Source organism: Peromyscus eremicus, unplaced genomic scaffold (assembly GCF_949786415.1).
Source record: "Peromyscus eremicus unplaced genomic scaffold, PerEre_H2_v1 PerEre#2#unplaced_62, whole genome shotgun sequence".
Taxonomy (NCBI): Eukaryota; Metazoa; Chordata; class Mammalia; order Rodentia; family Cricetidae; genus Peromyscus; species Peromyscus eremicus.
The window spans coordinates 78,051-90,679 of NW_026734305.1; the positions used below are offsets into that span (position 1 = coordinate 78,051).

A 12,629-nucleotide genomic window follows, 5' to 3' on the forward strand; every position below is an offset into this window, starting at 1 on the left:
GTCCTTTTCCTTTCCCCAAACTGTCCCCTTCTACTTCCATGATCCAGCCTGGCCTAAAACTGATTATCCTCCTGCCTGAGATTACAAGTATATGTCACCTCACACTGTTTTATCACATTTTGTTTTCTTCAGTCTTAGTTCCCTAAGAGAAGACAATGTTTGTTTTCCTAAGTCTAGTTTATTTTGCTTGCTCCACTCATTTTTCTGCAAACATGATTCCCCTCTTTTTCATGGCTAAATATTCTGGTGTATGTGTACAAATCTCATGTGCATATACATGTATACACACATATACACACACTGTGGTAGTCTGAATGCAATTGGCCCCCATAAGCTCAGAGGGAATGGCACTATTAGGAGGTGTGGCTTTGTTGGACGAAGTGTGTCACCATGGGGGCAAGCTTTCGAGGTTTCCTATGCTCAAGATACCACCCAGGGTCGAGATGACTTCTCGCTGCCTTCTGATCAAGATGTGGCCAGCACCATGTCTGCCTGCATGCCGCCCCGCTGATAATGGACTAAGTGGAAGCTGCCACCTCAGTGAAATGTTTTCCTTTAGAAGAGTTGCTGTGGTCAGAGTCTCTTCGCTGTTGTGGGACGGAATTCTTTGTTTAACTCTGTGAAGATGCGTTGCTTGTGGTCAAGCTGTATTTGTTTAACCACGTAAAGACCTTGCCTGCCTAAGGCACCTGACTGGTATAATAAAATGCTGAATGGCCAATAACTAGACAGAGGAGGGGTAGGCAGAGCTGTTGGACAAAGAGAAAAGGGGAATGAAGTTGAGTTGGTAGGGAGGCAGGGAGGATCTGGAAGTCATTATGGGAGGGGGGAAAAAATCAAAATATATTATATGAAAAAAATTTTAAATAAAAAGAAAAAAATTACCCACCGGCATGTCACACCATGGCTGGCTTGGTTTACACTGTCCACAAAAGGAAGACAACATACTATGTGTGTTACTTGGTAGTTCTGGTGTGGGTGTGTGGGTGTGTGGGTGTGTGTGTGTGTGTGTGTGTGTGTGCGCGCGTGTGTGTGTCTATAATCATCTCAATACTGGGGAGGCCAAGGCAGGAGAATGATAAATTCAAAGATGGCCTAAACTATATATAAATAAGACCTAACCCAAAAAATAATTCAAAAATCTAAAAAGCAAGTTTGAATGTAACAAGCAAGTTTCCCCTAAAGAGTTTACACCAGGAAGAGAGACAACTGAGGGACTTTGGTTCTTTTGGGGACCCAGCACCTGCACCTTTAGAGCTTAAATGCAAACATCTTTTTGAGGGTGTGTGTGGCAAACAGTACAGGAAATGGAACATGCCAGGCAAGTACCCCACCATCATGATATATATCAGCAATTCGGGGAATTATTTTTATTTTAAATAAATACTAGACTTATTTGCCCACTGGCCTTCAATACTAGATCCTCCTGCTTCAGTCAGTATCACCAGGCCTGACTATAAGCATCTTTAAACAATATTAATATTAAAGCCCAATCTTTTTTATTTTTTTCAAGGCAGGGTTTCTCTGTGAAGCAGTCCTGGCTGTCCTAGAACTCAGAGACCTGGGTTTAAAGGCGTGGCCCCCACTGCTTGGCTTTAAAGCCCAATCTTTTTTTTCCCTTGTGTCATTTTTTTATTAAGAAATTTTTTATTCATTTTACATACCAACTACAGATCCCCCTCTCATCCCTAAAGCACAATCTTTACATCTCAATTTGCTGTATGTATTTCTGAGTCTAATTAAGATAACATCAACCCGCCAGGCAGTAGTACTCAGTACTAATCCCAGTACTCAGGATGCAGAGACAGGCATATCTCTGTGAGTTCTAGGACAACCAGGGCTACACAGAGAAACCCTGTCTGGAAAAACAAAACAAACCAAAACAACAAACCACAATAAAAGATAAGATGGGAAAGACTTCCCATATTTGATCAGTATCCCCGACCTTTCTTCTTTCTCATTGGCTCGTGGCTGTCTGGTGAAGTGAGAATAGGCGAGGCGTCCATTGGTTCAGACTCTTCCGTTGACACCTCCACTACAGTCTCCGTAATGACATCTGGCCGCATCGCCGCGTGGATGAACTCTGGAGTTGATAGACAAGGAGGGACAAACACTTCCACTATAAAAAAAAGTTGACAAATCACAATTTCCCACCCCTGTTATAGTTTCCTATGTGGACAGGTCAATATTTAGAAGAGGCGAGGTGTACAGAATTATCCAAAGCAAGGTAAGAACTTGTGCCTGAAGAAGTCAAGTTACTGAATATCCAAAACTATCTAAAATAAAGGACAATCATTTTGACAGTTATGAAGTCAACCTCTTTTTCATACTTTGAGGACCTTTTTTAAGAAGGTTTTATTTTTACTTTGTGTGTACGGAGGTTTTGCCAACATGTTTATACACTTGTGTGCCTACTGCCTCCAGAAGCCAGAAGAGGGCATCAGCTCCTCTAGAATTGGAGCTGCCATGTGGTGTGGAAACCAAACCCAGGTCCTCTGCAAGAGCACACAGTGTTCTTAACTCCTGAGCCATCTCTCCACAACTCCCTTGAAACTTCTAGGTTAATTATAGCAACATCTTACATGATTTTGACAGAGAAAATTAAAAAATAATGGTCCTTTAATAATTATTTTCATTGCACATATCTATCATTCATTAACTGGGAAATACAAGGACATGATACAAAATTTAAAAATTTATAAGTTCAGTACAAAGTACAAATTTTTCTCATTTTAAAATATAAGAAAGGGACTAACTGTTCATTTTAGGACAATAAATGTCTAACAATACATACATACAATAGATTACATACAATAATGTTGCTTCAACTTCCCTCACACATGCATGAGTAACCAGGATAACACATTTCTATTTGAAATTAGTAGATCCAAATACTGTATCCTAACATGGACCAATATGCTACCCAATAACGCCACCGCTTACTTCTCATGTCTTTGAAGAATGCATTGGATCCTAATGCAATTAAAAAGATGGTTGCAGGAAAACTGAAAAATGGCTCAGTGTTTAAGAGCACTGATACCCTTTCAGGACCGGAATACAATTCCCAGCAACCACATGGCAGCTCACAACCATCTGTAACTCCAGTCCCAGAGGATCTGACCCCCTCTTCTGGCACCCATGGGTATAAGGCATGCACACAGTGCAGAAATGCATGCAGGCAAACACCCATACATACAAAATAACCTTTTAAAGATGGCTGCTGTTAGCAACTAACTGTACTTCCTGTACAATGAGTTAAAATCAAGACAAAATCAAGTAAGTACACCACCACTATTAAAATCAATCTGCAAGGGAAAAAAGAACCTTATTTCACAAGCTGAAAGGAATATGAAATAAATTCCTTTCCCTGTCCCATGGCCAGTTCCCTGTAGTTAGTTACTGCCTGTTGACAAGTGAGTCAAGGATTGAAAGTCTACAGGAAGCAAATGATCCAACTTGTCCTGCTCTTAAGGACTACAACTACCTACAATTTACTCAGAATTAAGAAAATAAACATGACAACATACACAGCTGCTTAATAAAAATTTGTGGGCATTAAGCACAGCATTTAAGATTTTAGAGCCTTCGCTGGGCAGTGGTGGCGTACGCCTTTAATCCCAACACCCAGGAGGCAGAGTCAGGTGTATCTCTGTGAGTTCGATCAAGACAGGCACCAGCCGGGCCGTGGTGGCGCACGCCTTTAATCCCAGCACTCGGGAGGCAGAGCCAGGCGGATCTCTGTGAGTTCGAGGCCAGCCTGGTCTACAAAGTGAGTTCCAGGAAAGGCGCAAAGCTACACAGAGAAACCCTGTCTCAAAAAAACCAAAAAAAAAAAAAAAAAAAAAAAAAAAAAGACAGGCACCAAAGCTACACAGAGAAACGCTGTCTCGAAAAAACAAAAAAACAAAAAAACAAAAAAAAGATTCTAGAGCTTTCCCCGTCAATTACTGATCTCAGTCTTCATTCTAATGGAAACAATGTATCATTTAGTATAAACTGGACAGCTCACATACCAGGACTTCTGGAATCCCTCAAGCAGGTAGGAGATTCCATATGAAGCAGGGCTTCAGCAGCTTCAATTGTCTTGTCTGTACAGTGTGCATTACTGCCATGAACAGATGCTTCCACTGTGGAAAACAGAACAAACAACTTAATATCATTACTGAATATCACAATTCTACACAAGCCAAGGAGTACGTACTCATTACTACTTATTAAGTAATAAAGAATACTAAAGCTAACGTCTACGCTGTGTAAAGTGAGTGTTGATTTTAAAAGCAACCAATAAGCCAGGTAATAGTGTCACATTCTCATAACCCCAGTACTTGGAAGGTTCGGGCAGAGAATGGGGTTTGAGGCTACCCTGGGCTATATACAGGCAGACCCTATCTCAAAACCAAAAACCCAATGAAGCTAATTAGAAATTACTGAGAAGTTCCTGGATCTTAACCAAAAGAAAACAAAGAAAGAACCTTGAAATATGAAATTTGCATCCATTTTAGACCACAATCACCTGGGAGAATCGTCCACAGGGTCTGGGGAACAGGGAGAGAACCACCACCCTGTAGGTCAACTATGTCTCTAAGCTGGGGTAATATGATTGCCAACAGAAACCAGTTAGAAGCACTTCTGTTCTAAGCAGCCTAATGAATTGCCTCAATTTTTATATAGTCTCCTGTGAGTGGACAATCGCCAGGCAAGCTATTAATTTTACTGTCACAACACTTCCTAACTTTTTTCACAGTAACATTGTTCTTTTCAGAATGTCAGTGGGCTTGCTGGGTTTTCCCTAAGAAATGTACATGTGGGGGTGGATGGATAGAGACAGATGATCTTACCCGGAAGCCGGTCCGATTCAACTGCTCTTCCTATCTCTCTTACATGTCTTTCATGCTCTCTATCAAATGACTGGTGAAACAATGAGGTACTCAGACAGAGGTTTGCACTTGCAGGTCTAACAGCAGGGTTCTTAGACTCTGCCACTAAGGCAATCCACTTACTCTCCGATGCCTAAGTTTCCGCTTTGACAGAGCAGGGCAATTTCCACAAATAGCTGTGGAAACCACATACAGTGCCTGGCATGAAATGGGAATTCAGTATGATGACCTCTCATTCCTGTAAAAGGGCAAGCTTTGCATTCACAACTGGTTTTATTTCGTTTTCAAATGTTGAGGATCAAACCCAGCACCTCCCACATTGCTAGACAAGTGTTCCACCTCTAAGCGGTATATCTAGCCCCAGATTTTCCATATAACACGTGCATTTCTTTTATGTATCAAGTTAAAAATGATCCCATGATCTTACAGGAGAATTGTCAAGAATTCATTATCTTAGTAGTACATTTATTTCACACTCTGACTTATTTATATACTGAATAATTTACGTGATTAGAGGTTCTAAAACATAATAAATTTTAATCTGTTTTTCTGAAGATGTTCTCCTAAAGAGCTGCTGTGACTGTTCCTAGTTTCATAAAGCCATGCCAAATTCACAAGTCCAGACATGAATCTTCTAAAGCCTGTCTCAAGAAACTTGAATCGTAAAAAGAAAATTTTTTAGAGCCTCCAAATTCACCAAATGCTAAAACCTCAGCCTTTAAAAAGGAAGTCATTTGGGGAGCACTTGTTTTAAAACTTCAGGCCTCTTTTAGCACCTGTTCCACACCGTCCACACTCTCAAGCTAGGTACTCGGGTCTGTCCAGCTGCTCTTTCCATTTATGGAAATCTGCTCCAAGCTAAATGGACCGGGAGAGGCAGCCAAACCTCTAAGTAAATCTATCTTTAGGTGACCCTGCTTACTCTTATCTGCAGCTTCCGTGAGGCAAACGCTTCACTCAGCTACTAGTCGTCCAGCCTTAAAAACTTAGTATAGAGGACACGGCCAATCTTGAGGATGTTCTTCACAGGGCCTCCTCTAAGACTCACAGACACTAACAACCCTCAGGAAGCGAATTCTCAGGTTTAAACATCCACCTGGGAGCCATTCTCTTTAAAGCAGGATTGGTGTTGTAATTTAGTTGTCGTCTTAGGAGCTATTAATAAACTATCCTGGGTAAGCTAATTCCTTATGTAATATTATAAAGATATACTCTAAAAACTGTATGCTACTACAATTATAGCTTCAAGTATTTAATAATCAGAGGGCAATAAAGCTAGATTTTAAAATATTTAAGTTATAAATAACAACTACAAAAATACTTGCCTAACTGCTATATATTGTGTGCCCTAAATTCTTAGGTAGCTTGGGGTGCATTTTCAAAATCATTAAATTCATGTTAAGTTCATGTTACTACAAACTAATCTTGATTCTGTTCTGCTCTGGTTTGTTTCTTGAGATGGAGTGTCATGTAACTTAGGCTGGCCTGGAACTCTAGACATGGCAGAAATCTTGAACCCCCCAATCCTCCCGCTTTGCTCCCTAAGTGCTGAGATTACAAGGGTGTACCACCACACCCAATTCCAATTAGGTTTTTAAAGTGTATTTTCTTGTTTCTACTTCTGACCCCAAACTTCTCTTCCCCCTAAAATTTAACAAATTATAACCCAAAAATATTTGACTGGTACTTTAAATAGCCCTAATTTATAAGGACAGCCAGGCTGTATCACCTGACTGTTTCTCAGGTGCTGAGTGCTGGGCTACAAATCTGAGTTCCGTGTCTGAACAGAGCCTCTGCCTCCTGTAGCTTCGCGTTCAGAGTACCGTCAAAACCCAAATAGAAATGTAAAATAATCTCATAACTCTGTAACTGAACGGCTTGCTAAAGAGAGTGAGTGGTACTTTCTACTTTAGGAACTTACCATGTTCATCTGCAGCTCCATATAATAAAAACCTAAAAGCCTGGTGTCGGGTGAGAAGTTCCAGAATATTTTACCCATTCTATAAAGGGAGGAGTATCTAGACTTTGTTGACCTAAGTCAACAGGTGACTTTCTAAAATAATCTTTGATACCAGAAATTTAATATCTCTCTAGTTCTGTACTTTTAAATTTTTCAATGCTGTTTTCTTCAGCTCAATAATTAAAAAATTAAAACTGCAGCCAGGCGTTGGTGGCGCACGCCTTTAATCCCAGCACTCAGGAGGCAGAGCCAGACAGATCTCTGTGAGTTCAAGGCAGCTTGGTCTACAGAGCGAGATCTAGGACAGCCAGGGCTACACTGAGAAACCCTGTCTCAAAAAAACCAAAAAATAAATAAATAAATAAAATAAAAAAATAAGACTGCGTATTTTTAAAGATATAAGTATCAATTTAACAGTGCCTTGCAATAAAAGCAACATCTGCAAATAAAATTCCTTCTTACTACTTTCTAGACATGCATGAAATTTATGGTAGAAAAGAAGCTACTCAGTTTAAAAACAGAAACAAACTGGGAAGTAACTGGGCAGGTCTCATTTTCTAGCAAGTTGAACTCCCGGCCAAACCTCCTTCAAGTAATGTACCAAATATATTTCAGAGCGATTTAATTCTGAGCACACCGCCATCAATAAGCATGGTTGTGCTGCCATTTACTGTGGGTAAATATGCCCGCTCCAGCTCCATCTCTAATCAGCTGGTGTTTGTAGTACACTGCTCCAGACTCTCAGCAGCTGTTGTAAAATACCAAACTTGGTAATTAAGTCTGACAAGAGGCATACCTCCCAGCTTTGCATGAGAGGACGCTGGCAATGGATCTAGTTCATAACAATGTTCTCGAGTCAGAAATAAACTTTACTAGCAGTGGAGTGTGAGAGCAATGGAAAAATGAGAAATACTTCATTAGGTGTTAGTGGTTTTCTCCTAAACACAGCGCCATAAACTAGTATTTCCAAGGTCATCACTCAAGCTCTGCACTGACTGACCACATCCTCTAACACTCAGCTCCAGTCGGGACAGAGCAGGCCGTAAACCACTGCAATGAAGAAGAGATCTGGGATCGTTCATCTTCACATCTGTCTCCCTTGACCTTCAATCTATATAGCTTTGTAAGTATAAAAAGACAATGAGAATTACTTTCTAAGCCAGTGTTAGCCAATTAAATTCAAGCCATAATTTAAAATTTTCTCATAGCCACATTTAAAAAAGTACAAAGGTGGTATTAATACCTTTCTATGGGGGCGAGGGGTCAATCACTGAGCTACATCTCCAACTGAAAGTAATACCTTTTGTTTAACATAATACATCTAAAATACTGTCATGTCAGCATGTAATCAATATAAAGAACTTCCAAAATTGAATTTTCCAGCCAGATCTCAAGTACTCTATACTCACAGGTGGCTAGTGGCCATTACACCAAATGACAGCCTAAACCCATTCTTAAACTTAACTTTGGTCAGAAGACACTTCTGCGTTCAAATTATTGAGACTCTCAAAAAGATTTTGGGTGAAAATAAGTCTTATCTACAGAGAGTTATTGTAGAAAAATAAAACTTAGCCAGGCATCGTGACTTCATGCCTGAAAGCCCAACATTTAGGAACTTTAGTATAGCCAGCATGGGCTAGCACAATAAACAAAAAAGCAAACAAACCTTTAACTTCAAGAATATTTACTCATTTATAATCATATGCATGCTACTTAAATATGAATATACGTTATGAAAAATAACTAAAATAACTCAGTGGCTTTACAAGTGTGTATGTTATGTATACATGCATGTATGTATGTATGTATGTATGTATTGGGTATATATGTACGTGTTAGAGGTGGGGGTTCATGACAGATTAAACCCAGGGCCTCATATATGCTGGGCAAGCAGTCTACTGTTAAGCTAGAACGCTGTGGGATAATGCTTTTTCTACACTGTTTAAATAAAAACACTGATTGGCCAGTAGCCAGGCAGGAAGTATAGGCAGGATAAGCAGACAAGGAGAATGCTGGGAAGAGGAAGGCTAAGTCAGGAGACTCCAGCCATTCAAGGAGCAGCATGTACTGGCACACAGGTAAAGCCACGAAAAACGTGGTGACATATAGATTAACAGAAATGGGCTGAGTTCAAGTGTAAGAGCTAGTCAGTAGTAAGCCTGAGCTTGTGGCCAAGCAGTTTTAATTAATATAAGCCTCTGTGTGTTTATTTGCAGGAAAGTGGGTGAGACATTTGTCCCAACCTTAGGCCAAGCGGGACACAGGAAAACTTCAGCTACACTATATCCTCAGCCCTCATTCATTCACTTATGTTTCAGACAGGGTGTCATTTAGTTTGCCCAGGCTAGCTTTGAATTCACTACATAGCCTATTTAAGACATGAGCTTGCAATAATCCTGCCTCAGTCTCCACAGTAGCTGGGATTATAGATGTGTGCCACTAAATCCAGCATGCTTTTTATATTTATAATATATATATATATATATATATATATATATATATATATATATATATATATATATATATATATATATATAATTTTTTCTGGGAATATTTTTAAATTTTTTATATTTTTTCTGTACACTTGTAAAACTGAAAGGCTAGTATTATCTTTCAATATCATGAAAAATATTTTGACTTTCTAGACCCCCTGACAGCCTCCCAAAATCTCTAGATCAGTATACTGTCTGCTTTTCTCTAACGTTTTTTGTTTCTTCCTTTTCCTTCCCGCCTCCACCCCTTGGTTTTTCGAGACAGGGTTTCTCTGCATAACCCTGGCTGCCCTGGAACTCGCTCTGTAGACCATGCTGGCCTCAAACTCATGAGATTCACTTGCCTCTGCATCCTGACTACTGGGATAAAAGGTGTGTAAGACCACCACCTTGCCCATTATTTGTTTCTAAAGAAAACTGCTTTGTTGAATTACTGATTGACCTTATACCCTGACATTACAATTTTTTTCCTATACTGGAGATCATATCCAGGACCTTACTACTAAGTCATACATTCCACCCCCAGATGTTACTTTTTTTTTTTTTTTTTTTTGAGCTGAGGATCGAACCCAGGGCCTTGTGCTTGCTAGGCAAACGCTCTACCGCTGAGCTAAATCCCCAAGCCCAGATGTTACTTTAGATGTGTGTGTACACAAATATGTACAAGGACACACGTGCTGTGGTGTGTGTGTAGGTCAGAGGACAACTCTGGAGTCATTTATCTTCATCCACCTGCATCTGGTTCCTAGAGACTGAACTCAGTCTCCAGGCTCGCCTGGCAAGCACCTTTACCACTCAGTCATCTGGCCAACAGCAAGGTAAGTCTCTGGACAAAAAAAAAAAAAAGACATTCTTTTATTTTTATTTCAATACATGGTACCTTCTCTCTCTCTCTCTCTCTCTCTCTCTCTCTCTCTCTCTCTCTCTCTCTCGTTTTTTCAAGACAGGGTTTCTCTGTGTAGCTTTGGCTATCCTGGAACTCTCTCTCTGTAGACCAGGCTGGCCTTGAACTTAAAGACATCTGCCTGCCTCTACTTCCAGAAGCTAGGCTTAAAGACATATATGCCACCAACAGCTGGCCCTACTTTTTCATCATATAATGCTACTTTTAATGATTTTTTTTTTCAAGACTGACACAGTAATATCCAAATCTCAACTTCTGAAATGTTTTGGAGTTTGCATATGCTGATATTCCAAAATCTAGAAAAGTTGGTAAGTGAAACACTTCTGTCCGAAATACTATGGGTAAGAGATAACCAACTTTTACAAGATATTCAGAAATGAGACTTCTTCAATTTTAAATTTCGTGATGAACACTGACCAAATATATACATTGTTCTGTTCATGAGATAACTAGCGCCGATGAGGTGTCGCAGTTGGTAAACTGCTTGCCAGGAAAGCAGGAAGATCTCAATTGGATACCCAGCACCCAAATAAAGAAATGGGTGCTCAATCCCCAGTCCTCTGCCAGTGTTACAAGCAACTATAACCCCAGCAGGGCAGCAGAGACAGGAGGATCTCAGGGACTTCGTGGACAGCCAGTCTGCAAGCTCAATGAGAAGTTTTGTCTCAGAACAATAAGGCCGAGTGACTGAAGAAGATGCCTACTGCCAACCTCTGGTTTCCAGATGTGCATGAATTCACACACAGACTACCCTGTATTTCCATAGACAAATTTCCTCTGTGTTTAAGAACTGCACTGCAGCCAGGTGGTCACAGCACACGCCTTTAATCCCAGCACTCAGAGGCAGAGGCAGGAGGATATCTGAGTTCAATGTCAGCCTGGTCTACAGAGTGAGTTCCAGGACAGCCAGGACTACACAGAGAAACTCTGTCTTGCGGGGTGGGGTGGGGGGGAACTAAAGAGTAAACTCTGATGACCTCCCTTCTCAAAAGAAAAAGGAAATTAATGTCAGCACGCAGGAGGCAAAGGCAGGTGGATCCCTGTTGAGTTTGAGGCCAGCCTTGTCTACATACTAAATTCCAGGACAGCCTCAGCTACATAGTGAGACCTTGTCTTAAAACAAAAAAAGGAGGCGGGAAGGATAGAGGAAGAGGAAGAGGAGGAGGAGGAGGTCGTCAAGGATTGCGCACTTCAGAAAAGAAAGCAGAATCTTTTCAACTGAAAATCTTCTCCCAAATCAAAACAGTGCATACATTATATGTTCACATAAATAATTAGGAAAGCAATAATGTCAGACAATTGTTTTTCCCTCATTAATCTATATACACATATACACTCACTCATACCAGAACTGAGCTTCAAGTATTAAACTACATCAAATACTGTAAGTTTTCAAAGGTTGGCTAAAAGAAATTAACATCTATGACATACTCACACGGTGTATTTTCTAAAATTTCCTTTAAAAGCAAGTCCTACATCTTTACCTTTGCATTAAATGTGTTGGACCACTCATAACTTTAGAGCTTTAAAAGTCCTCAGAGGTCACTCACCTAGTTATGTGCTAAAGAGGGTAGGAGGTTAAGATTAAGGTTAACTAGGACATAGTTTTATTGATAGCTAACTAGAGAACCTCAACCCTCAATTCCATGGTTCCTGAAGCAAGTTTGTGAGTTTGTAGTCCTGGCTAGCCTGCCTACCTCTGCCCCCTCTGTGCTGGGATTAAGGAAGGTATCACCATGCCCCACCCAAATGCAAATTTAATAAGAATATTAAGTCTTGAATACAAAACATTTTTAATTTTAAAATGACACCAATTTGATACAAGTTTATTTATTTCACCCACTTAAACTCCTAATAGCATAAATATTAGTAACTAGACAACTATATGTGTAAAACTTGAGTTGTAAATAGGGAAAGTAAAGCAATATATCCTGTAGTGATATAGCAGCGATCTTATTAAGTGATCTATAGTTGCTTAGAAGCAAGTTATACTAACATCATTCAATTCAAAGCTTACTTATTCTCTAAATTCTTCCCGAGTGTCAGTCATTTTACATAATCATCAGGAAATTACTGCAATCATTATAGCTACTTTTCATTTGTGTATTATATAGATTTTCATCTGCTTGCCTATGTCTAATGACTTCTTTCAACGAGATAAAGAGATTACATCCATTTACTCATAAAATGTGCAGACATTGGGGTTGGGGATGTAGCTCAGTTGGCAGAGTGCATGCTGAAACCCCGAGCACACACCTCTACCACTAGCATTCAGCAGGTGGAGGCAAGGGATCAAGGCTAGCCTCAGCTACATGGAAAGTATGAGGTCAGTCCGAGGTACATGAGACTTTTGTCTCAAAAACAAAAACTAACAAAAAGTTGAAAGGTTATGCCAT

At 40.0% G+C, this 12,629-nt stretch overlaps 1 protein-coding gene and 1 non-coding gene across 2 annotated transcripts in view; both read right to left on the minus strand.

Moving 5' to 3' along the window:
• Elf2 (E74 like ETS transcription factor 2) overlaps positions 1-12,629 on the minus strand; it is an 88,016-nt gene that overhangs the window by 9,416 nt on the left and 65,971 nt on the right. The window contains 2 exon segments of the mRNA XM_059252474.1: positions 1,946-2,083; positions 4,014-4,127. Coding sequence (XP_059108457.1) covers positions 1,946-2,083; positions 4,014-4,127 — 252 coding nt within the window.
• Trnaa-agc (transfer RNA alanine (anticodon AGC)) lies at positions 9,878-9,953 on the minus strand. Its single transcript has one exon. It is a non-coding gene; the product is annotated as a tRNA-Ala (tRNA).